This window comes from Fundulus heteroclitus, chromosome 16, assembly GCF_011125445.2.
Source record: "Fundulus heteroclitus isolate FHET01 chromosome 16, MU-UCD_Fhet_4.1, whole genome shotgun sequence".
In the NCBI taxonomy this organism is placed as follows: domain Eukaryota; kingdom Metazoa; phylum Chordata; class Actinopteri; order Cyprinodontiformes; family Fundulidae; genus Fundulus; species Fundulus heteroclitus.
This window is the reverse complement of record NC_046376.1, coordinates 23,356,713-23,380,197: the sequence shown is the minus strand read 5'-3', so window position 1 is coordinate 23,380,197 and position 23,485 is coordinate 23,356,713. Positions and strand designations below refer to the sequence as shown.

Genomic DNA, 23,485 nt, shown 5'->3' with positions numbered 1-23,485 from the left:
CGTGACGCATGGCATACCTTCACAGATTTCCAGTCCATGAAGCCACTTAATTGCAGCTATTGTTTAAACTCTTTATAATGCTAAAAAAGTATGAATTTCTATGTTGTAAATTAGAAACAACTACTGGATCTTGAGATCAGAATTCAGAAGTTCCTAACCAAACCCAACTTTACAAGCCAACATGTGTGTAAAAGCGAGCTGCAGTAATCTAAGTAATCCTTATTAAATCAGTTAGATAGCGATCTACAACCGCTGTTCATAAAACACGTTGTTACTGTTTTTGAGTGCATCCCCACATCTGACGTCCAGCGACCTACTATAGGAAGAATATACAGCTACATATGCACAGTAGAGAGAAGAACGAAACAATGCTCAAGTTCCTCTGTTTATAGTTTGGTGATAAACTTCCTGTTTCACAAATGTGTTCCCTTACATATGTTCCTTTTCAGTAATTTTCTCAGCTGGTATATGTTGTCCCTTGGTTTTACTTGACTTTGTCAGATACACAATTAAAATCCTCTTTGCTGGACAAAATAATCAAGATGCGCAAAACCTCAAACAGATAAAGTAAGCAAGAAATTAAAGACAACAGTGCATACATTATTAAGATTTAATATATAAATACAACCATTTGAATTAAATTTCACATTACTGAAACAAATATTTACTTTATATAACACATTTAATTTACTACCAAACAAAAAACTTTACATAATGCTAATGATTTAAGTTTATTTGATAAAATGGACTCATGTCAAAGTGCTAAAAAGATTAGTTCAACTGCGTTTCACTATGAAGGTGGAACGTTGAACTATAAAACTTTATTGCTGGCGTTAGCATTTCTGTGATGGGTTGTTTTAGGTCCTTTTGATACATAACTTCAGTAAAGTTATTATGAGATTAAGACACTCCAACTAGGCAACTAGCTGACGTCTCGTTATACCAAGACTTTCACATAGTTACAGGTCCATAAATGATAACAGTGTACAGTTGCTACAGTTTAGCACGTCATTTTAATTAGAGGCCAGAAAAAACACCAGAAACACCAGGGTTCTCTCCGGTTGTGTGCAACAAAGTGCTGCCCCTTACCCTGATTGTTATGTTTACTTCTGGTCAGCTAAATGGGAGAAGTTTCCTACCCTTATCTATATTCTATATACTCTATGCTGAGTAGAATGGCAAAAAAAGTATAACCTTTTGGACATAAGTCACAACTAAATTTAACAGATATTTAGGCAAATTTTGCTTAAAGGTAGAGTCGGACATTTTTCCAACATTTCCCCAGTTTTGAGTAACTGCACATGTGCAAAACCGTCTTACCTGCTCTTCCGCTCCTTAGGAGGATCGTTTGAAAAAAACTCCTAAATCCACTGGTCTTATTTCTTTCTATTGAGGCCTTCCTGTTCTTCTCATAAACTTGTACGTGGTTTCCTTCTTGCGACTCCCAGCCATGCTCAAAGCATATAGTGTGAGCAGCGGAGCTACAATGAATGGCTAACCCCGAAGCTAACCGCTAAGCTAACCGTATACATAAACACTAGAAGTGTGCGTGTGCAACTGGAAACTGGAACGTAACGTGCATAGACATTGGCGTGCACGTGCTTCAGAATGACTGTCATGTTAGACAACTGATAGATAAGTTGATACCCTGGAACTGGAGGGACAGAGGAGAGTGAGAGCAGGAACAAAACTCTGACCTCTGACCTGTCCTTTGGACCTTTGGACCGAACGACAGGGATTGGTCAAAGTTTTTACAGGCTTGCAGCTCCCACAGAGATCAAAATTTTCTACCTCCTTTTTCCGAAAACATAAAGTATTTACTACTTTTAAGATGGAAGGATAATTTTACCCAGTAATAGCAGACCACGTGTAACCACACCAGCCACATCCACATCCAGCATGTTCACCTCCAAGATCGTCTGAGACCAGCCACTTGGACAGCTGCTGAAACAATCGGTTTACACAACCAAAGAATTTCTGCACAAACTGTCAGAAACCGTCTCAGGGAAGCTCATCTGCATGCTCGTCGTCCTCATCAGGGTCTCCACCTGACTCCAGTTCGTCATCATAACCGACTTGAGTGGGCAAATGCTCGCATGTGTTGCCGTCTGGCAGGTTGGAGAGGTGTTCTCTTCACGGATGAATCCTGGTTTACACTATTTAGGGCAAATGGCAGACAGCGTGTGTGCTGTCGTGTGGGGGAGCAGTTTTCTGATGTCAATGTTGTGGATCATGTGGCCCATGGTGGCGATGGGGTTATGGTATGGGCAGGCGTCTATTATGGACAAAATACACAGGTGCATTTTATTGATGTAATTTTAAATGCACAGAGATACCATGACGAGATCCTGAGGCCCATTGTTGTTCCATACATCCAAGAACATCACCTCATGTTGCAGCAGGATAATGCACAGCCCCATGTTGCAAGGATCTGTACACAATTCTTGGAAGCTGAGAACATCCCAGTTCTTGCATGGCCAGCATACTCAACGGACATGTCACCCATTGAGCATGTTTGGGATGCTCTGGATCGGCGTATACGACAGTGTGTACCAGTTCCTGCCAATATCCAGCAACTTGCCACAACCATTCAGGAGGAGTGGACCAACATTCCTCAGGCCACAACTGACAACCTGATCAACGCTATGCAAAGGAGATGTATTGCACTGCGTGAGGCAAATGGTAGTCACACCATATACTGACTGGTTTTCTGAGTCCCCAGATCCCCTCAATAAAACAAAACTGCCCCTTTCAGAGTGGCCATTTATTGTGGGCAGTCTAAGGCACACCTGTGCACTAATCATGATGTCTAATCAGCATCTTGATATGGCACACCTGTGAGGTGGGATGGATTATCTCAGCAAAGGAGAAGTGCTCACTATCACAGATTTAGACTGGTTTGTGAACAATATTTAAGGGAAATGGTGATATTGTGTATGTGGAAAAAGTTTTACATCTAATTGAGTTCATCTTATAAAAAATGGGAGCAAAACCAAAAGTGTTGCGTTTATATTTTTGTTGAGTGTGTTTGCATTTATTTGTGATCTTGATAGTTACGGTGCTCATGAATTTTTTTGTGCAGTGATTAAAGCTGGACACCAAATGGAGCTATCCTCTGGTTGGCAATACTGAAACCACAGGATGCCATGAGACCAAGGGTCTTAACATCATGACATGGAGTGCATCCCAATTTTCTATGTTGGGCACTTAACTATTTATTTTTGTTTTTAAACTATTATATTGATCCATTGTTAAAATGGAGGGATAAACAATAGGCCTAGCATCATTACTTATGCTTGTTTCCTTGGGTCCAGCAACTGTTACATCTTTTCCCAGACATGGTGTCTCCCCACAGTGATCCTGGGGGTAACTTTTTAATTTTAGTATCCCTGTGTTTTTGGTTTATTTTTCTCTGCATTGTTATCAAGTATTTTTTCTTCTTTCTTGTTTGGATTAAAATATTTGACTATTTTGTAATGTTTTTACCCACTTTTATTTAAAGTCTGTCACTGACATACAGATATTTAAATCCCGTTAAAAGTGTTTCAGCTACCCACAAGAATTAGTCATTTGCCCTTAGACAGGACAGCCAATGAATGATGTCTAAAATAGATGACCAATCCCTGACCCAAATTATGTGACGTCTGGGGATCAGTTGTGTAAAATGTCCCAGACTGTGCTTAAAATCAAGCGTACCAGACCAGCTGTGTTTCAGAAGAACAAATACTTGCACATCCGTGTACCGGTCGCAAAATCTCGGCCATGCGCAGGTTTTTTTTTTTTTTTTATGAGCTGTTCTATGTCGTTAAAAAAGAAAAAAAATGGACCTTTGCCCCCTAGTGAATACTTTTTTTTTTTTTAACTCACAACCAAATCAGCAGATACATTCTATTCATCCATAAAAAAACAACAACAACTATGCTGACATGAAGAGTTTTAATTATTAACCTTACATTGTTACAACAATTATCCAAGTGGACAGACAAATTAAAAAAGAACAACCTGGATTGACTCATAGTATCATAGTATTGGTTTACTTTCACAAATGCTACTGAAACTCTAAGCTGAAGTGCTACTCATCTTGCCTGTTTGAACATCTAAAGAGAAAGAGAGAAGAAAAACATTGTCCAAACTTTTGTCAAGACAATAACACAGCCTATCTAGATTTTGATCGGTTATATACAGTATATTAGCTAACTAAATATATCTCTTTGTTTTCAGGTAGAAAAAAACATTAAATGCACTAAGCAGAGTCGGTTCATGTTACTCTTATGTCCTAAATCCCTCAGCGTGCTTGCTCCATAGAAAAAGTAAAATTGCTACATCCCATATTACAGCTGCAACATTAAATGTTTGCCATTATTGTCAGCTGATATGAGGCTATGTCTACCTCGCTAGCCGAGTCAGCGACATATTAGTAGCAGACTGACTTCATCCTGTCTTGCCTCTTCAGTTCTTCCACAAACACTTGAAGACAAGAAAAAAAATTCTACCTTAAGGGGTTTCGTTACTGAAATTTGTTTGCTGGATTTAAGAGTTTGCTCTTAATATGTTATCCGTTTGGTTTTATTTAAGCATTTTTCTTTTAAAATAAAATGACGTTCTTGCATCAGGGATGCACCTTTAGTTTAATGGCTGTTCATTGTGAAAAGGCAGATTTTTTTTACATTGCTTCCACTTTGCACAATCCAAGGTAGGGTTCACTAAACAGGCTAATGGGTGATAGTAAACTTTTTTGCTGCCCTAGGCATTGAACCATATCATTAATTTGTGTAATTGAGCTTCCTTCTCCTATTTACACAAATAGTGTTGCTTTCCTTCTCCTCATCTCTTTTGTCTCTTTTGTCTGTCAATTCAGAGTACAAACAAGAGAAAGTCTCATCCGATTTTCCTTCAAAGACTTTGTCTTTACATCCTTTAAACTCTCTATAAAAAGGAAAACACAACTTAAACTTTGGATAACTTCTTTCAGTTTATTTAAATTAAACTTCAAAAGAAAATAATGACTCAACATTAGGTTGTTAACAACTTTGCAAAGCATGACATTACTTAAAGTTTTATGAATTTGCCAAAAACATCTCAGGTGTGACAAAACTGGCTTCCTTTCACAAAAAGGAAGATTCCTGCAGCAACTCCAAGCAACCCGAGACTCAGACCAAATACACAGCAGACAGTTGGACCCGTACTCCTCTCCTCCGTTTCAACTTCTAAAGAGAAGGAGAGCAGGAAGAAAAATATGTAACTCAATAGCTAAAACACAACTAAAGTCAATTATATTTCTGATAAATTTTGTCTACTGAGCTAAACAATAATAAAAAAAATGAATTTCTACAATACCAGTCAAAAGTTTGAACTCACCTCATTCAATGGTTTGTCTTTATTTTTGTTACTACTCTACCTCTGGTACCTTCTTCAAGACGGACGGATTGGCAGATTCTACATGCTATGTAGCATAGTATATACTATATATACTAATATTCTATATACTTTTGGGTCAAAGTATTGATTTTGATGTGATATTGTCTGCACTATGTATCTGGAACATAGAAAGCCATACAAATAAGGAAAAGCCATTGAATGACAAAGGTGAGTCCAAATCCAAACCGTTGACTGGTAGTTTATCTTCTCACCCCAAAACCTTGTCTTGGGCTCCTCCAGTGCTTCATGCTCCACAGTGCAGCTGTAGATGTCCCCCTGCTTTGGAACAAAGTTCAGGTAGGAGAACACGTGGAACAACCCATCAGAGTTGGATTTAGTTTTGATGAAGGGATCTTCCACTGACACTTCTTTGTTATTCTTGGTCCACCTGATTGTGACCGCAGGAGGGAAAAAGTTGTAGACGATGCACACAAGGGTGTTCTCTTCATCCTTTATCACTTCACTTCTGGGGAAAATAACCAACTCTGGTGGGTCTAAAACATTAAATTAGTGAGTTATTTCTAACATAGTTCATGAAAAAGCTGAGTCGTAACAATTGAGGCAAGAAGTTGGGCTTCACCTACCTTTAGTCCTTCTAACATCGGGGTCTGGTTTCCATCGATTTATGTCTTTTTTACACACGGATCGGCAAGTTTCTGCATTTTTGTAAGCCAATGCGGGAAGCATAGTTGCTTGGATTTTGCTGTCCCAAACAGCGGTGCGTTTTTTAAAATCTACATAACACACTTCATCATCGTCCAGTGTCACATAAAGTTGGGTGTCAGTTGAGTCAAAGCACCCGTAGGTAAAACAGAGTTGGTGGCCGCCTAGCAAACGAGTTTAAGAGTGAAAACTAACATTTAAAAAGTAACTAGATCAAGCAAGCACTATTTAGGTTACTTACCAGCTGCACAGAGGTAACGAGTTTGAAACAAAAATAGAAGTACTACGTGCAGATTGTTTAATCTCCACTGATTTTGCCGTCCTTCCATGGCTGGCATTGTCTCAGTCCTCAACATGCAGTGAAAATGTGACCAGACGGACTCAGGTTCCCGCATGTGTGATCTTCCTCATTTCTGAGGTGAAGCTTAAAACTATAGGCAGAGGAGGAAGCTGGGTCCACAGAAGTCCTGATGAACCACTTCAAAATGTCAACAGTAAAGATCACACACTGTGCCAAATGAAAATGTTTGAATTTCTGGTCCAGTGGCCACTGCCTATTTAAATATAAGTGATTTCATATTCCTTGTTGATGATAAATTTGTTTTAGCCTGAAACTTCTGAAGTATGGACACTGGATTGTATGTAACTGACTTCTTCTGGATTAGATGTCTATTTTATAAGTACCCATAGACAATATTTTTGTGATTTTGCACTCATTAAATACAGTAAACTGAAATAGTTGGAATGCTACAAGTCAACGGCTCGATGCAATCTGCTGGGTTTCCTTAGATAGAACAACCCTTGTTCAATCAGTCTGTATGATTTGATAGAACTGACTTTGTAAAGTGCCTTGAAATGACACCTGTTATGATTGGTGGTATATAAATAAAACTGAAATTAATTGAATTGTAGACTAGGAAGAAATTCCAGATGTCAGAGTATGACGGAGAGGCTGCAAAGGGAGGTGAGTGGGTGCTTGATTAAACCTATTGAAATGAAGGTTTAGGCTTTGAGCCATTTCAGGCCCCACTCAGCCATGGTTTGAGGTGTTTCGAAGCCAAAGATTCTTCTCAGGCTCCTCTGCACCCCATCAATGTTCTGCTGCTGCAGCTGCTGTTCCATTTTCCTCTTATATCTGGTTTACCCCTTCCTGACCTTCATCCTCACCTTCTTCTGCACTATCCTCAGCTACACCTTATTCCCTGATTCAAAGACTATCTTCTTCTCCTTCGGGAGAGCTTTAATATCAGGGATTATTCATGGCTTGTTGTTTGAGAAGACCGTACTTCCCTGGAAGTAACCATTTTCGTAAAGTGGACGTTCATGTAGTCCATTGTGCAGTCTGTGATGGGATTGGTCTTATGCTCATGTGAGTTACAGAGCACAGGCCATCAGTAGAGTTGAAGCAGTCCCTGAGAGCTTGCTCACCATCCATATGCCACATAAGGCACACATGGCAGCACAGGCTGTCTGTGTGCAACAATATTTTCCAGTCTGGAGATGGGAAATGTTGTGGTGAGCTCTTCCAAGGAGACAGAGAGGGGAGGCAGAATATTCCTCTTTGGTATTGGCATAAAACCGTTCCAGTATTATGTTGTGTTTGGTGTGTGCATAGAGCAGATGAGGGGAGACAGGTGGTGGAAATCTCCAGAGATGAGAAACAAGGCCTGCAGTCCGTGGGCCAGAATCTGTAGGACGTCTCCTTAAGAAGTTTCGTATGAACTGTCAGGGGGCAACTTTCTTCCACCGGGATAAGTTGCTACACATAGCAGTGATCTCAAAACACCAATGTTCCCACGTTTTTACTTCCACATTAAAAGATAAAAAATCTAAACTGTGGCGCTCTGGTCCAAGAGGTCACATGATTCGATGGCCTGTGCTGTTATATTTTTCCTTGCCATCAAGATCTCTCTCAACTGGCACCAGAAAATGCTACTGTTGGGCTTTCTTCATCTGGAAACAGATGCATACAAACATCTTACAGACGCAGCCATGATGAACCGGTGAACTCACACAGCTAACAATACAGTGATCTGATTGGCTGAGCAGCAAAAATCGAATCACGTGACCTCTTGGACCGGAGCGCCACACTTTAGATTTTTTATCGGCTATAACTTATTGATGTGCAAGTGAAAACGTGGAAACATTGGTGTTTTGAGATCACTGCTATGTGTAGCAACTTATCCCGGTGCAAGAAAGTTGCCCCCTGAAAGTTCATACGAAAAGTCATCCTACAGATTCTGGCCCACTGCCTACTGCGGGTTCTGTGTCCCGCAACTGTGCCCACCAATGGTCCTGTAGCAGAGACTTATGGTCTCAATCTCAATCGTCTGGCGAAACAATCTGGCGAAACAATCGAGCCAAATGGCCAGCATGCGTTGTAGGGGACAAGCCTTTCTTGGCCTGAGTGGTTCTACGAGCAAGTTCTAATCTCACCCTGTGAAATATGCTCTCATGTTAGTGTGCTGGAAGGGTTGCGGCCAGGGTGGAACCTGTTCACACCTGCTTGCAGCGCTAGTAATCCTTATGTTTGTCCTGTCTGGAGTGGTTCCTCATTTCTCCATGTCTCCAGTTTCTTTCATCGTGTTCATTCCTTCATGTCTCCACCCCTCTATGTTTTAATACTAATTAATCGTTTTTGTTAAACTCCTACAACTCCCGATTACATGAAACATCCTAATACAGCAAACCTAATTCAAATTGATTGGTCAAAGCCGTTAATCTAGTCTGGATTTGGTCCATGTAGAATAAAAGTTTGTACAAATAATAATAGAACAGCTCTACTTCATCTTTTATTAGATTTAAATATACAATAAACCCCCAGTGATAGACTGGAGATAGGCACTAAACATCCCATTTTGTAGCATCCAGCTCCATCAATCTCCTTGATATGATGAGTCTCACTGCTATGATTATATAGATATACACCAATTGAACACATGAACTGTATGTGTTTTGATGACTTTAAGTTTAATAAAAATTAGACACAGATTAGGAATATATGCATTTATTAGCTACTAAGGACTATTTTCACGCTTTAAGCCTCTAAGGGAGTGTTATTGGTTAGTACAATCAACAGATTTGAGAAAAAACTACATTTGGAAAGATTATGTCTTGTTGTGTCTATGCGTTAAGTGTAATTTGGGTGCATTATAAGTCTGTGTCTCCCATCAAAAATGCCATTATGCTAATACATAATGACAATATAGATCCATGACTAGTGTTTATACTCCGATAAACGAATGGGGTTAATCTGATTATTTATTTATTTATTGTTTGATTCAAAATTACATCCCCAAAGAATGGGGTACATTTTATTTTTCTCCCTTTCATGTGTTCTAGTCCAGATCTAAAATAAAACTAGAAATAACATCAGTGATAGCAGTGATGAGAATTAAAAATACAGAGATTGAAATAATCTGAAATATTGGCATAATACCGTGTGACCAATGAGAATAGTTTTAAGGTTGTGCAAATTTCCAAGACAACACTATCCTTTTTTTTTTTAATTAGCTACAGCTCATATTTAAGATATTAAAGGATAGATACAGGAGACAGATTCGGAAACAATATGTACTGTACAGTAAGCTTAAATCACAACAGCTGCAGAATGATTTTACAGTTCCCTCTCACCATTTCTTTCTCACATTCAGTCTCTTACACCATCTTCACAGGCAGTCAGCCGCTAATATTTTATGAGGACAGCACATTATGTTTGTGTGTGAAACAGCATCACACAGAGAGCGTGAAGCCAGGTGACTGTTCCGTGGCTCTTTTCAGTTTATGATTACACCGAACATGGAGAAAACGGAAAAAAAAGGCAAGATATAAAATAAATCTCTGCTGGTAAATCAAAGCCTGGTGTCAAAAGCAGCAGATGAAAGGGAGGCAGTTAATTTCTCTAGACACCATTAAGTCAGTCACCAATAAACAAGGGATGTTAATCGAATACATATTTTGATAGAAAAGCCAAAAAAAAAAAAAAATACAAAGAAAAAAAATGTATGTCAGGAAAATTATTGTTTCACAAGCTATAATGTCAATCTTTTTTGCAGTCAGCCCTATATTGGTCTTAGTTCTCCAAAGAGGGCAGATTTCTCTCGTTTATTGTTTTTCTTGAAGAGCATCAGTTTTATAAGTAAAGCATCTTGTCAGGATCCCCAGAGGTGTGATTACTTACGTTAGCTCCCTGATAATCCTGCAGTCTGTTTATATTGCACTTTTATATTGTTCACTCCTAGATCCTTGCTTTTGTAACCGGTTTGAGTATTTATGTTATCAGTGTATTCCTGTGCTGTTAGATTCGGCCCCTGTCTTTGTTAGCTGCTGTTCCTTGTTAGTTCTGTACCTCTGTTAGATCTGTTCTTTCTTAGTTTAGTTAGATTATTCCCCATGTCTGGCCATTATCTTGTTACCGGTTAGATTCTGTTATTTCCCTACTCTTTCCAGTTCATTGTCCCCTTTTCCTTACAACCCAAATGTCTCATTCAATTCACCTGTGCCTAATTAGCCTACCTATTGTTCCCTCTCTTCCCCTATAAGTTCAGTCAGCCTTGTCGCACACATTGTCAAATCCTCCGTCTTCATCCGTACCGTGTTTCTGGTTCCCATTTCCCTGTCAGTCTGTTAGCCTTGTTTATTCAGCCTGTAAGTCTGACATATTTACTTATTAAATCACCTTCTACTTATAATGTGCCTCCCAAGGGCTTATCTGTGTTTCGGTCCAGCCAAATCCTTGACACATCTATGTCATAGTCACAACTTTTATATAGTTAATTACATCTTGGTATTGACAAGTGCTTTATAGATAAACTTGCCTTGCCTACCTACTGTATGTATATGAGTAAAAAGGGTCACTTTTGGTTGGAATCGAGAGATTTTTTTCTTTTTTAAACAACATTTTGTTAAGAACCGAAGCCTGAGTTTATTTTTATGGCAGTTCAGGTTTCAGTAACAAACAATAAAGACAAACAAAGACAAAGAATTTCCCCACTGATTATGGACACAGTTAGCTGTAATAAAATACAAGCTGTAATAAAATACAGCTATTACTATAACAAGTAGAATAAATATGAGGTTCACATTGTGCTGCAATGTGTTACACAAGGAAATCTTTAAAAGCCAGACTGCTGCCTAGGTCATAGGCCGGTTGGAGTCTTATCGACACCCTGATTTGGTATTAGATTAGGTCAACAATTTAAAAAAAAATACTATGTTAGATATTGGATTTCTTTTTGATTATTCATGCCCTCTGGGCAAGGTACCTTCTGCCTACCCTACTTAGGTTGGATTCCTTTTTTGGGCTTCTGGTATACACCCTGGTGTCTGGCATGGCTGACTGTGTGTCTTGCTCCTGCACACAGTAATTAGGATCCTATTCCCTGCTTTTATCTACTGGGCTTCCGCAGCCAACCAGTGCCAGAATATTGAAAGGCTTGAGTGAGTAGATGCCCAGTGTTCCTTGCCTGCCTTGCTTGTTTCCTGATCAAGATAGTGTTTTATGAATTTCCTCGTCTCGCCTTAACCCAGTTCGGACACCTCATCGGCTTCTGTTTTCTGGACACAACACGTACTGTTTTATGACCATGAACCTTGCTAAGCCCTTTGGATCTGTCTACCTGTCTGTCTGTCCTCTCTCTGCTTCAACAGACTCCTGCAGAGGTTTTGCTTGCGTGCATCAGGGCTTGATTTATTATTTTTAATAAAACTTTTAAAACGCGGCATCATGTCTGACTAAATATCAGGTTCTCTGATTAATTAGGTGCATCAACAAATTTTTGAGTTTAGTTTCAAGCACCTATACTGCCCTAGGCAATGAATCATATCGATGATATAAAAAACATTGAAATTGCTTTTATTATTTACAGAAATAGTGTTGCTTCTTCCCCCTCCTCTTATTTGTCTTTGTTAACCTATACAGATTTGTATGTATGTTTTTGTTTGAATTCTATCAAATAAACAGATTTTTCATGCAATATGAATGACAAAAGTAAACTGTGTATTTAAAAAGATGTTGCTTAAAAATTATGCTCTAAGTGATACATTTCTGGGTGGAAATACTGTAGATCAGCACTGCCAATGGTAAAAGGTATTTTTTCACTATTCTAGATATTCCAAGCAATGCAGACAGTACAGCCCTTGAGTGAGTGAGTGTAAAATCCATTTTTACAGCCCTTAAATTAAATACCTGTTCTTGTGTGCTTGGGGTCTCTGGAACTTATGAAAAGATACATTTAGTCTTCTAAAATATTGTTTAAATATCTTTAGATTGTTCTTGGATCATATTTTTCAAGCCGTTCAGATTTTCTGTTAAGTTTTCTTCACTGTTACTTTACAGCTCTTTTTGTGGAACGACTGAATGAGATAATAGGTGGCCCACCATTTTTTCACTGTGTTTAGTTGTCGCTTTGATTTTGTTGTCCAAACTCAAGGATGCTGTAAAAGCTCTCGCCCCCTGTCGGAGGTTAGAGGCCTCTGTGCCTTGCCCGTTCTCTTCACCCATGAGAAGCAGTCACAGATTGAATAACTTATTTTGTAGGAAATGAGTCACAAAAACAGAAACAAGCCGGAGAAATGGTACGGATCAGTGCTGAGGCTCTAAACAGGTAGTGACATGGGATAAAGGAATGAGGAAGAGCGAGCAAGCAAGCAAGCCCCGAATGCTGGTCACATAATCTTAGTAGAGGCCAAGTTCCTCCTCCACGCTCCTCCCATTGTCATCAGTAGAAACTGGTCACCATTGGGTATCATCTGTCGGACCGTGTTGTCACATGGACAATTTCTCTGAAATTTCAACAGGCTTTATGTGTCAGCTATCATAGCACTTGCTGTGTGCTCGCTTATAGTTTCTTGAGAGCACAACTGTAGGGCCTATTCTGAGTACCATTGATATAGGCAGCATTAGCCCCTTTTCTATTGCCACTCAAAAGCTTGGGGCTTTTCTAATCCCAGGTTGCCTTTCCATTCACATTTACCTGGCTAATTTCACTTTCCTGGGGCTTTGGTCCCTCAAACGACCCAGTACTTTGCTCTGCTTTCTCAGGGCTTGCTAAGGAGGTAGGGTTGCATGCATCAAGAAAAACTGTCCACCACAAGGGTGGAGTAAGGAGCAGAAGGAGATGAGTTTACAAACTTATCAATTTTATAGCATTCATCAAAAAACGTTGTTTTAAGATGTTTTTAGGGGGAATAGTACACCTCCAAACTTCATCTGTGCAGTCAGTTCATCAGGATTATGAGCTAATTTTTGGGGTGAGGGGGGGGGGGGACCCCTGTTTATCTGGAGTCTGGGTGAGTGACAGCATGAGTGGCAGGATATAGATACAACTTTTGTGCATTTGTCTGTTTGACCGCTGTCTACCTGCGGGAAACGTCTTCCGCCGACATTTCAAAATAAAGTTAGGAATAAAAGTTTTCTCTAAATAACAGTATCTCGGCTAATAAGCTACAAAAAATGGTGAAGGGATGAAGTGGAACAGCGTGGGAGAGGGTGGGCGGCGGTATGCAGAGAGACTCATCAAAACGACGTGAAAAAGATGGGTCTCGTAGGCTGATGATGATTGGTACGAAAGGGGTATCTTCAGTTTCACTGACGAAGAATTCAGACCAAAGCATTGCAGTCAGACTTTATATAGACCACAACTGAAGGATTCAATTGTGAAATGGAATAATTTAAGAGGATGCTATTTGCCCTTTAGGCTCTATATAAAAATTAAACACAACCTCAGCTCTGGATAACTCCTTTTAGTTTATTCAAATTAGCTTCAATAGAAAATAGCAAAGACTCAATATTAGGTTGCTAAAAGGTTTACAAAGTATCACCGTAATTAACGTTTGTGACATACAAATGTAGCCAAAGGGGAACATATTTTTATTCAATTGAAGTCTTTATCTTATGTATTAACCAGCAACATGTGGAGTGTGACAAAACAGGGTTCCTTTCACAAAAAAGAAGATTCCTGCAGCAACTCCAAGCAACCCGAGAGTCAGACCAAATACACAGAAGAAAGCCATACCCTTACTCCTCTGTTTTGACATCTAAATAGAAGGAGAGCCGGAGAAAAATAAATGAAAAACTCTAGCTAAAATACAATTAAATACATTTCATTTGTTTTAGAAAAGTCTTCCTTTACTAAAGATTTTATGTATTTGCTTCCTAATTTCTGTCAGTTTTACATCATTTTCATGTTGGGTTGTATTCTGTTTCTTTTTTCTATGTTTCTCTGTTAGTTCTGCTCCCCCATGTTCTTCTATTTCCTCAGTTTAACTTGAATTTCTGCCTTCCCTGTTAATAATCTCTGTTTGTCCTGTCTGGTGTGTGCCCTCAGGTTTCCGGTTGCTTTGATTGTGCTTATTCCTCCATGTATTCAACCCTGTAAGTTTATATACTTAATTAATCTATTTTGTTTCACCCCATTACATAAAACATTTTTAAACACTAACCTAATCCAAATCTGATCAGTCAAAGCCATTAATCTGGTCTGGATTTGGTCCAGTGTGGAATAAAGGTTTGTAGAAATAGTAGATCAACTCTAATTTTTTATTTACAAAAAATATACAACAAAATCCCCACTTTGCACACCAGGTTTTAAAGAAAACAAAACATTGGTGGATACCTTTTACCTGACGCCGCCAGATGGATTTGCTCCGCATATCCATCTGGAAACCTTCCGTTGAAGTAATTTTGGGAAGGGGCGAAAATACTGGTTAGCTGATTGGCCTATGTTGGTGATAGACGGGCCAAATAAACCAATCAGAACAACGAAGCATATGACGTACTCGTCAACATGCTTCGTCGTCGCGACGACGAAAACACAACCACAAGCCAAGCTACTCTTGCTGCTGCAGGTAAAGGCTCGTTAGCTCAGCAAAGAAATACTCTGTAATTCCGATAAAACTTGCTCGATAGCCACGCTAACGCTAGTTTCATCGGCTGAAGCCGCCCTGTTCTTTAGACTGAACTGTCGCGCTTCTGGTTGCGTCACACCTCAACCCGCCTCAAAGCCAACGCTGATTGGACGTTTGTTTGGTGAACGGCTCCAAATTTTCTTTAACGGAAAGTAGCCAGACTGATCTGCGAGTGAAAACTTGAAAGCTCGCGAGATCAGGATGGTCTCACGAGGCTAAGATACCTTAGCAGTAAACACAATCTACGATCAAGCCGTCTTTCTGTATTTAGTTGAGTTATTCCAACATTTTTTGATCTGGAGAGTATCAGGTAGGTAAAAACAGTCAAGCATGACTTGGAGATTATATTGAGCACATTGTAGAGCTCATAAAAAAGACAAAGTGCATTTAAATGGATATTAAAGTGGATACAACTCTGGATATCTGTGATAGACCAACACACAACAATGTGTAATTGTGAAAGGGGAGGAGAATAATACATGGTCTTGTAAATTTGAAAAGTCCAAATCTATTAGATTCTTTTATTTTATAATAATAATCTAAATAATAAAAGCATTTGTGAAAATCAATTTTTCAAGTCTTGGCTAAGATTCTCAGTGAGATTTAGGTGTAGGCCATTCCAATACATGAATATGCTTTGCTTTCTAAAACAGTCCTAACTGTAGCAGAGCTCTGGGTTTCCTGCTAGAAACCGTCAGGCCAGTCTTTTGTAGCATCTAACGGGTTTCTCCCCATATATAGCGACATCAACTCTTTACGACTCGTCTTACTGTTATGATTATATAGAGATACCACAACCAAGCACATGGACAGGATGTACTTTGATGGCCTTTTTGAGTTCAAAAGAAATTAGACACAAGTTAGACGTCCACAAAGAACATGCAGCTCTTTTTACCCCCTCTTTTATGTGTTCTAGAGTAGTTCTGAGCTAAAAGAAAACCAAAAATAGGCGTCCACCAGTAAAACCCTTGCATACATGCGCATTTCTATCATAACAACAACAGTGATAGTAAAAAAGATTGCTGTGGCGAGAACTAAAAAAAACGAGATTGAAATAATCCAAAATATTGGCATAACACCTTATGGCCAGTAAGAATAGTGCACAAAAATTGTAAATATGTCAGAGACTCTAATTCAAATTACTGAAACCTACTGGCTAGTTTGCTGGCTTAGCCATTTCTTTCCTAGACCTTAAAGGTTGTGCAATTTTCCAAGACAACACTGCCCTTCTTCGACTTTTAAAAAATGAACTACAGCTCACATTTAAGATTCTAAAGGATAGATACAGGACACAACCGACTCAGAAACAATATGTACTGTACAGTAAGCGTAACTCACAACAGCTGCAGGATGGTTTTGCAGTTCCCTCTCACCATTTCTTTCTCACATTCAGTCTCTTAAATGATCCTCTTTGGCAGTCAGCCGCTGATATTCTGGGAGGACAGTACATTATGTTTGCGTGTGAAACAGCAGCACCTAGAGAGCGTGAAGCCAGGTGACTGTTTCAAGGCTCTTTTTTTTCAAACAAGATGAAAAAAGGAAGATAAAATAAATCTATGCTGGTAAATCAAAGATTGGTGTTAAAAGCAGTAGATGAAAGGGAAAGAGACAATTAATTCCTCTATACACCATTAAGCCATGTCACCAGAAACACTGAGCAAGGAACGTTAAGTGAATACATATTTTGATGGAAATGTAAAAAAAAAAAAAACAAAGGCCCAAAAAAGGATATCAGGATTGAACATTAATGTTTTAAAAGCTACAATGTAAACCTTTTTCGGAATCAGTTAGATATGGGAAAAATGTTCAATATCAGCCTGAAGCAGGAGAGAGTTCTGAGTCCAAATAGCCTTCCTGGTACTCCAGTCGACCGCTGCTCCTCCGACTTCGCTGACGTTCCTGGCTTCAATCACCATCAAGCCTGTCCACCCTTCATGGTGGAAGAGCTGTAGAGCCCCACCTCCAAACCTCCACTCAGACAACCAGCAGTAACCACTACCTGCCTCACTTCCTCCGGCCCGTCACTCATCATCCTGCCTGTAAGTCAGCCTCTGCTGCACCACCTTGCCTACCCGCTTGCTGTCGATGCTCACCTCTCACTTCCCCTGGTCTGCGACCAGAGCCTTCCCAGTTGGCCGACCCCTGAGCCACTTACTCATTTTCCCACCATTCAAACGTACAATAAAACCTTTTTACATTACGCTGGTATCTCCGTGTTTGTTGCTTCTTGGTCGATCAGGGCAGTCAAAAGTAGCCGGTCAATAGCGGCAAATCGCCATCTTTAGCAGCTCTTGCCGCCGCCTACATTTCCCCGATTATATGATGGAGCGATATTTGTGCCTTCTGGTTGAGCGCGCAGGAACCAATCGGAGCTCAACTCTGAAAAACTCTTCTCGCGCAACGCTCGTGGAGAAACAGCCAAGCGAGCGCACAGCACAGCGGGTGTTGAGCATGGAATGAGCAGGTTGCGCGAGCAGAGAAGGAACTGAGCGCGCACGTGTTGTCTCACTGCGCGCTCGGAAGTTGGTAAATTGTCATATATTCACCTAATCTGATCTGTTTTATATGGTGCTAGTAATTCAAATTCAACTAATTTAATGCAAATTTGTTCAAAACCTTGTTAAAACGTGATGGTAACATGTGAAAAAATGTTTTAAGAATAATAATAAAAACTAGAATCGTTCAACTTCTGAAGAAGTTGAAATAGGCGCCCGCCTGGTGGTGCGCGTGACCGTCAAAGGCAAAGCTTTCTTAGTTCCTTGGTCATAGGCTCTCATCGCTTGGGGATTTTAAATCAAATCTTCTGAATGAAAAGGATTTGTCTTCATCAAAACCTGCCGACCGGGAAAACTTTGGGTCTGCAGAGCTGCAAACTGCGTATATCGATCTGAGACGCAGCTAATGAGCTAATTGGCGACAGCCGACAGTCAACGTTTCCCATTCATTTGCTACGGTAGTCCTAAACCACTACTGACATAATACACTTTTTGGCCACAAGCGTCATTTTGGGGGCGTTGTTTCCACCTCTTCTCCTAGAGCCGTTTCTAATAGAAAGAAGAAAAGGCAAAAACGGTCCAAACAAAAGGTTGTAACATTTACATTTGTAACCTCTGCCTTACATAAACACGAGGATTAAATCTTAATAAATAAAAGTATAGACAATTATTTCAGTAACTCAATTCAGTAAGTGAAATACACTATATACAGGGGTTGGACAATGAAACTGAAACACCTCTCATTTTAGTGTGGGAGGTTTCATGGCTAAATTGGACCAGCCTGGTGGCCAATCATCATTAATTGCACATTGAACCAATAAGAGCAGAGTGTGAAGGTCCAATTAGCAGGGTAAGAGCACAGTTTTGCTCAAAATATTAAACATTATGCGTGACATGGGTGAGTTCAAAGGAGGACAAATTGTTGGTGCACATCTGGCTGGATGTGTCAAAACTTTCTTCAATTGAATAAAAACAAAACTGAAGTAATAATATTTGGACCAATAGAGGAGAGATCAAAAGTTAGCACACAGCTTCAGTCGCTTCAGCTAAAAACCACTGATCAGGCCCGAAATCTGGGAGTAGTGATGGACTCAGACCTGAACCTTCAAAAGCATTTACAGACAGTTACAAGGTCGGCTTTCTATCACCTGAGGAACATTTCCAGGATTAAAGGACTAATGTCTCAAAAGGATCTGGAAAAACTAATCCATGCGTTTATATTTAGTAGAATTGATTACTGCAACGGTGTTTTCACAGGTTTGTCTAAAAAGTGGATCAGACAGCTGCAGCTGATCCAGAACGCTGCTGCCCGCGTCCTCACTAAGACTAAGAAAGTAGAGCACATAACCCCAGTTCTAAAGTCCTTACACTGGCTCCCTGTATCTCAGAGAATAGACTTTAAAATACTTCTGTTAGTTTATAAATCCCTGAATGGATTAGCACCTAAATACATCACAGACTTGTTATCAGTGTATCAACCATCCAGACCACTAAGGTCTTCTGGCTCCAGCCTACTCTGCATACCTAGAACCAGAACTAAACACGGAGAAGCAGCATTTAGTTCCTATGCTCCGCTTATCTGGAACAAACTTCCAGAAAACTGTAAAAGTGCTGAAAGCCTGAGTTCCTTTAAATCAAGATTAAAAACACATTTGTTTAAAATTGCCTTTGACTGTTCTAGTTAAACTGTTTTACTGTTTTTAATGTTCTTCTTTGTTTCTACATTCTATCTCTACTTGCTTTTATTCTATTTTCTATCTACATTTTATTCCTACTTTCGTTTATTTTGCTATATTTTAATCATGTAAAGCACTTTATATTGTCTCTGTACTGAATTGTGCTATATAAATAAAATTTTCTTGCCTTGCCTTGCATCTGTGACCAAGACAGCAAGTGTTTGTGATGTATCAAGAGCCACAGTATCCAGGGTAATGTCAGCATACCACCAAGAAGGACAAACCACATCCAACAGGATTAACTGTGGATGCAAGAGGAAACTGTCTGAAAGGGATGTTCGGGTGCTAACCCGGATTGTATCCAAAAAACATAAAACCACATAACTCTACTTATAACTAACTTTCTGAAATATAAACTAAAGGTCACCAATCAGTTCTAAAACATCTTTAGATGAACTCTTGTTGAGCCCTGGAGAACCAGCGTACCAGATTAGCGCCTTACAAAGAGTTTACAATCATTCTGTTACATTTTATCTGAGTGTCTTTTACTCAGGTGAGCAGCAACTCGTGGTCTTGTCTTACTTTTTATTGATTATTTTTTTAACCTGGACACGAACATTTATCACAGGATCAGCCCTATCCAAATAAACTGAATCGTTTAACACATTTACCATAATACAGCAGCTCCCCATCACCGTTTATGACAACGAACTTCCACTTCTTATTCTTCTGTTTTAAAAGTGGTGTGCCCTTCTTCTTCTTCGTGTTTTAATGGGTGCTGACCACATCCAAAAGGATCATTACCGCCAGTCTTGTGGAGATCTCTAGGATGACGGGAATATCGGCGATAAATGTATCACTGTTATAGCTCCAAAGGTCCAGAAACTCATGTGTGCTATAGCGCAGCAACGCGGTGCAGTTTTGGAAGAAAAAGTCTGGTGAAAAATAGATTAAAAAAAACGTTGTCGTTTTTTGATGTGAGACGCTGCAGAGCTGAAAAGTTCATATTGCGCCTGCTAATGAGCAGTTGTTTTTGCTGTTGCAATTGTTTCATCATTCATTCATTTATATCAGTTGTTTAAATTATTTATTTGTTACTTGTAAAAAAAAAAAAAATATTGGGTACCCCCCCAGAGGGTTGTGAACATGCGACCTTTGGTGCACCAGCCCAACACCTAAACCACTGTACCAAAAAAAGTGCCATGCTGAACTCTGCATTATGGAGAGGTCAACTGTGTCTAGGAAGTGGTTTTGAGAAGTGGTTTTTGGTTGATTTTGTCACCACAGTAACTTTAAATGGCGTCAAGGACAAATAGCACACTTCACGGCGTCGAGATGCACGTTTTGATATATAGTTTGTGGGGGTACAGGCTACGGTTCGGGCTGTATTAAAGGTGACGGAAGAATAAAAAGGATTAAAGAAACCCTTATTAGGTGCATAGTATAAGGCCTCCTCCATGCATTTTCAATGCATAGGCGGGCGCCTAAAAACAAAGGTTGTTTTTGAAGAATTGATCATTCACTTTTTTTTTTTGCTTTTATTCAATTTAAAACATGCACTCTGACTCTATTCTTTAAATAATCACCTGTCTTGAAAGCTTCCAAAATACATCAGGGAGACTCTATTTTTCAAAATTCTCCCCTTCGGGGCTCGGGCACTGGCATAAGTGCACCCTCCTATCTGATAGTATGAGGCCTGCTACTGTAAAAAAAGTTTGACTGCCCTGGTCAATCATGGAAAGTTTAAACATGAGAACAAATTTCTTAATCTCGTCTAATCAGTTTCTTTCTCTACATTGATTACTAGGGGTGCATTTGTGGATGTTTTTTATTGTTTGTTTGTTTGAACCAATCACAGTTCTTAGAAAACATTACAGTTACAATAAATATACACAGAAATGCTTCATTTACAAGCAATTAGAGCAGAGGCAACACGGCAACAGGGCACTCTAATTTAATCGGAAAAACTTTGTAGGCAACCAGAATTAGCTACTGCCGTAGAAATGCATAAAGTAATAGTACGTGACTAGCCCAATTTATATTTGGTGACGTGCAAATGAAACCATAGGGGGAACTATTTTTATTTATTTGAATTCTTTATCTTATGTATTAACCAGCACTGTGAGGAGTGTGACAAAACTGGCTTCCTCTCACAAAAAGGAAGATTCCTGCAGCAACTCCAAGCAACCCGAGACTCAGACCAAATGCACATAAGACAGTCGGACGCGTACTCCTCTCCTCCGTTTCAACTTCTAAAGAGAAGGAGAGCAGGAGAAAAATAAATGTAAAACTCTAGCTAAAACACAATTAAAGGCAATTTAACTTCTGATCAACTTTGTCTACTGAGCTAAAGAATAAAAAAAAATATATATTTTCTTCCTTCTCACCCCAAATCCTTGTCTTGGGCTCCTCCAGTGCTTCATGCTCCACAGTGCAGCTGTAGATGTCCCCCTGCTTTGGAACAAAGTTCAGGTAGGAGAACACGTGGAACAACCCATCAGAGTTGGATTTAGTTTTGATGAAGGGATCTTCCACTGACACTTCTTTGTTATTCTTGGTCCACCTGATTGTGACCGCAGGAGGGAAAAAGTTGTAGACGAAGCACACAAGGGTGTTCTCTTCATCCTTTATCACTTCACCTCTGGGGAAAATAACCAACTCTGGTGGGTCTAAAACATTAAATTAGTGAGTTATTTCTTACATAGTTCTGGAAAGAGCTGAATAGCAATAAATGAGGCAAGAAGTTGGGCTTCACCAACCTTTAGTCCTTCTAACATCGGGGTCTGGTTTCCATCGATTTATGTCTTTTTTACACAGGACTTGCCAGATTTGTGCGGCTTTGTAATTCCATTCACGACGCCAATATCTTTCTGTTTTGCTGGCCCAAACATCAGCCTTGTTTTTAAAATCCATATAACACACTTCATCATCGTCCAATGTGAAATAGACCTGGGGGTCCCTTGATTCAAAGCACCCGCAGGTAAAACAGAGCTGGTGGCCGCCTAGCAAAAGAGTTTAAGAGTGAAAATTAACATTTAAAAAGTAAGTAGATCAAGCAGCTTTATGTAGGTTACTTACCTGCTGCAAAGAGGAAATGTGTTTGAAAGAAATGAAGGAGAAGTACCAAGTGCAGATTGTTTAATCTCCACTGATTTTGCCGTCCTTCCATGGCTCCTATTGTCTTGGTCCTCAACATGCAGTGAAAACGTAACTTTACCAAGTTTCAAGTTCCTGCATGTATGATCTTCCTCATTTCTGAGGTCACACTAAAAACTATTGAGGAAGCTGATCACTGTTCACATCATAATGCCAACAGTAATGATCACACACTGTGCTAAGTGAAACTGTTCGAATTCCTGCTCGATTTGTGGGCAAAACAACACTGCTTTTCAGATATAAGAAAAATTATATTTCTTGCTGATTATGAAATGAAGCTTAAGCGGAAGCTCAGTTGAAGAAACTCTATCGCCTACCTCCATCCAATCCGAGGCTCATCCGCCTCCGACGCAAGCCGATCAGCTTTGAACTGCTCCTCCACGAAGCCAATCAGCATCCTAGGTTTATCTTAAAAGAACTTCAAATCCATGTCTCAGCCTTTTACCCGGCAAAGTGCAAGCGTGGTTGTGCAATGTCTGATTTGGACTCTTATGACTTGATCCAACCCACCTCCATCCCCTTCTCCACCATCGTAGTCAAGATCCATCTGGCTTTCCTTGGTGCTCCTTCAACCTCGTTCCAATCAGAGTGTAATTCCTCCCGGACTCTTAAGGAATTCCCTGTCACATCTCAATCGGTCCGGCAGAAGACCGCCATGTTGAGCCTGGTTCTGCCAGAGGTTTCTTCCCAAAGGGGAGTTTTTCCTCTCCACTGTCGCTTCATGCTTGCTCATCATGGACAGGTTCATGCAAACCTGTGTTTATCCTAGCTGGACATCTATCTTTCTGGGTCCCTGAGTGAAGCACTATTATCAGCTCTCGCAGTCTACTGGATCTCACCAATACAGCTCAAGCAGATCATCTCGCCAACCAGCCTCTCTGGACTGAACCAACTTTGTTTATCTCCACTCCACCACCAGTTTCATGCCTGGGGGAAACATCCATATTCTCATACACCTGCGAATTGAAGTATAATTCAGCGTTACTGTTTCCTGCTGCGGTCTGAGCGCCAAAGTCTTAAAAATTGTATCAATAAAATTCTTCTAATTGTCTTTTTTTTTCCGTGTGAGTTTTTCACATTGAAATCCTTTGAGCTTCAAGTTTGTGAAGTTTTGGAAACTGGAATGTTTTAATCTGTCTGTATGACTGGACTGAGTTAAATGTATTGTTT

The 23,485-nt window shown here is 39.8% G+C and overlaps 3 protein-coding genes across 4 annotated transcripts in view; all 3 read right to left on the bottom strand.

Annotated features, from left to right (window-relative positions):
- pitpnc1a (phosphatidylinositol transfer protein cytoplasmic 1a) overlaps positions 1-23,485 on the bottom strand; it is an 82,749-nt gene that overhangs the window by 39,185 nt on the left and 20,079 nt on the right. The gene's annotated exons all lie outside the window — the stretch shown is intronic.
- Positions 4,050-6,556, bottom strand: LOC118566346 (H-2 class II histocompatibility antigen, A-Q alpha chain-like). The gene is made up of 4 exons (XM_036148120.1): positions 6,323-6,556; positions 6,003-6,245; positions 5,631-5,912; positions 4,050-5,207 (listed from the first exon to the last, which is right to left on the bottom strand). The coding sequence occupies exons 1-4, from the start codon at positions 6,474-6,476 to the stop codon at positions 5,080-5,082; spliced, it is 807 nt and encodes a 268-aa protein (XP_036004013.1). The 5' UTR covers positions 6,477-6,556; the 3' UTR covers positions 4,050-5,079.
- LOC118566348 (H-2 class II histocompatibility antigen, A-U alpha chain-like) lies at positions 20,847-22,450 on the bottom strand. Its single transcript, XM_036148123.1, has 4 exons — positions 22,238-22,450; positions 21,919-22,161; positions 21,547-21,828; positions 20,847-21,411 (listed from the first exon to the last, which is right to left on the bottom strand). The coding sequence occupies exons 1-4, from the start codon at positions 22,353-22,355 to the stop codon at positions 21,269-21,271; spliced, it is 786 nt and encodes a 261-aa protein (XP_036004016.1). The 5' UTR covers positions 22,356-22,450; the 3' UTR covers positions 20,847-21,268.

Coding starts and splice junctions, on each gene's coding strand:
- LOC118566348 (XM_036148123.1), bottom strand. CDS start 22,355: ATGTTGAGGACCAAGACAATAGGAGCCATGGAAGGACGGCAAAATCAG. Junction 21,829..21,918: donor CGATGTTAGAAGGACTAAAG/GTTGGTGAAGCC, acceptor TTAATGTTTTAG/ACCCACCAGAGTTGGTTATT. Junction 21,412..21,546: donor GCCCAAGACAAGGATTTGGG/GTGAGAAGGAAG, acceptor CCTTCTCTTTAG/AAGTTGAAACGGAGGAGAGG.
- LOC118566346 (XM_036148120.1), bottom strand. CDS start 6,476: ATGCGGGAACCTGAGTCCGTCTGGTCACATTTTCACTGCATGTTGAGG. Junction 6,246..6,322: donor TCGTTACCTCTGTGCAGCTG/GTAAGTAACCTA, acceptor CTCGTTTGCTAG/GCGGCCACCAACTCTGTTTT. Junction 5,208..5,630: donor GCCCAAGACAAGGTTTTGGG/GTGAGAAGATAA, acceptor CCTTCTCTTTAG/AAGTTGAAACGGAGGAGAGG.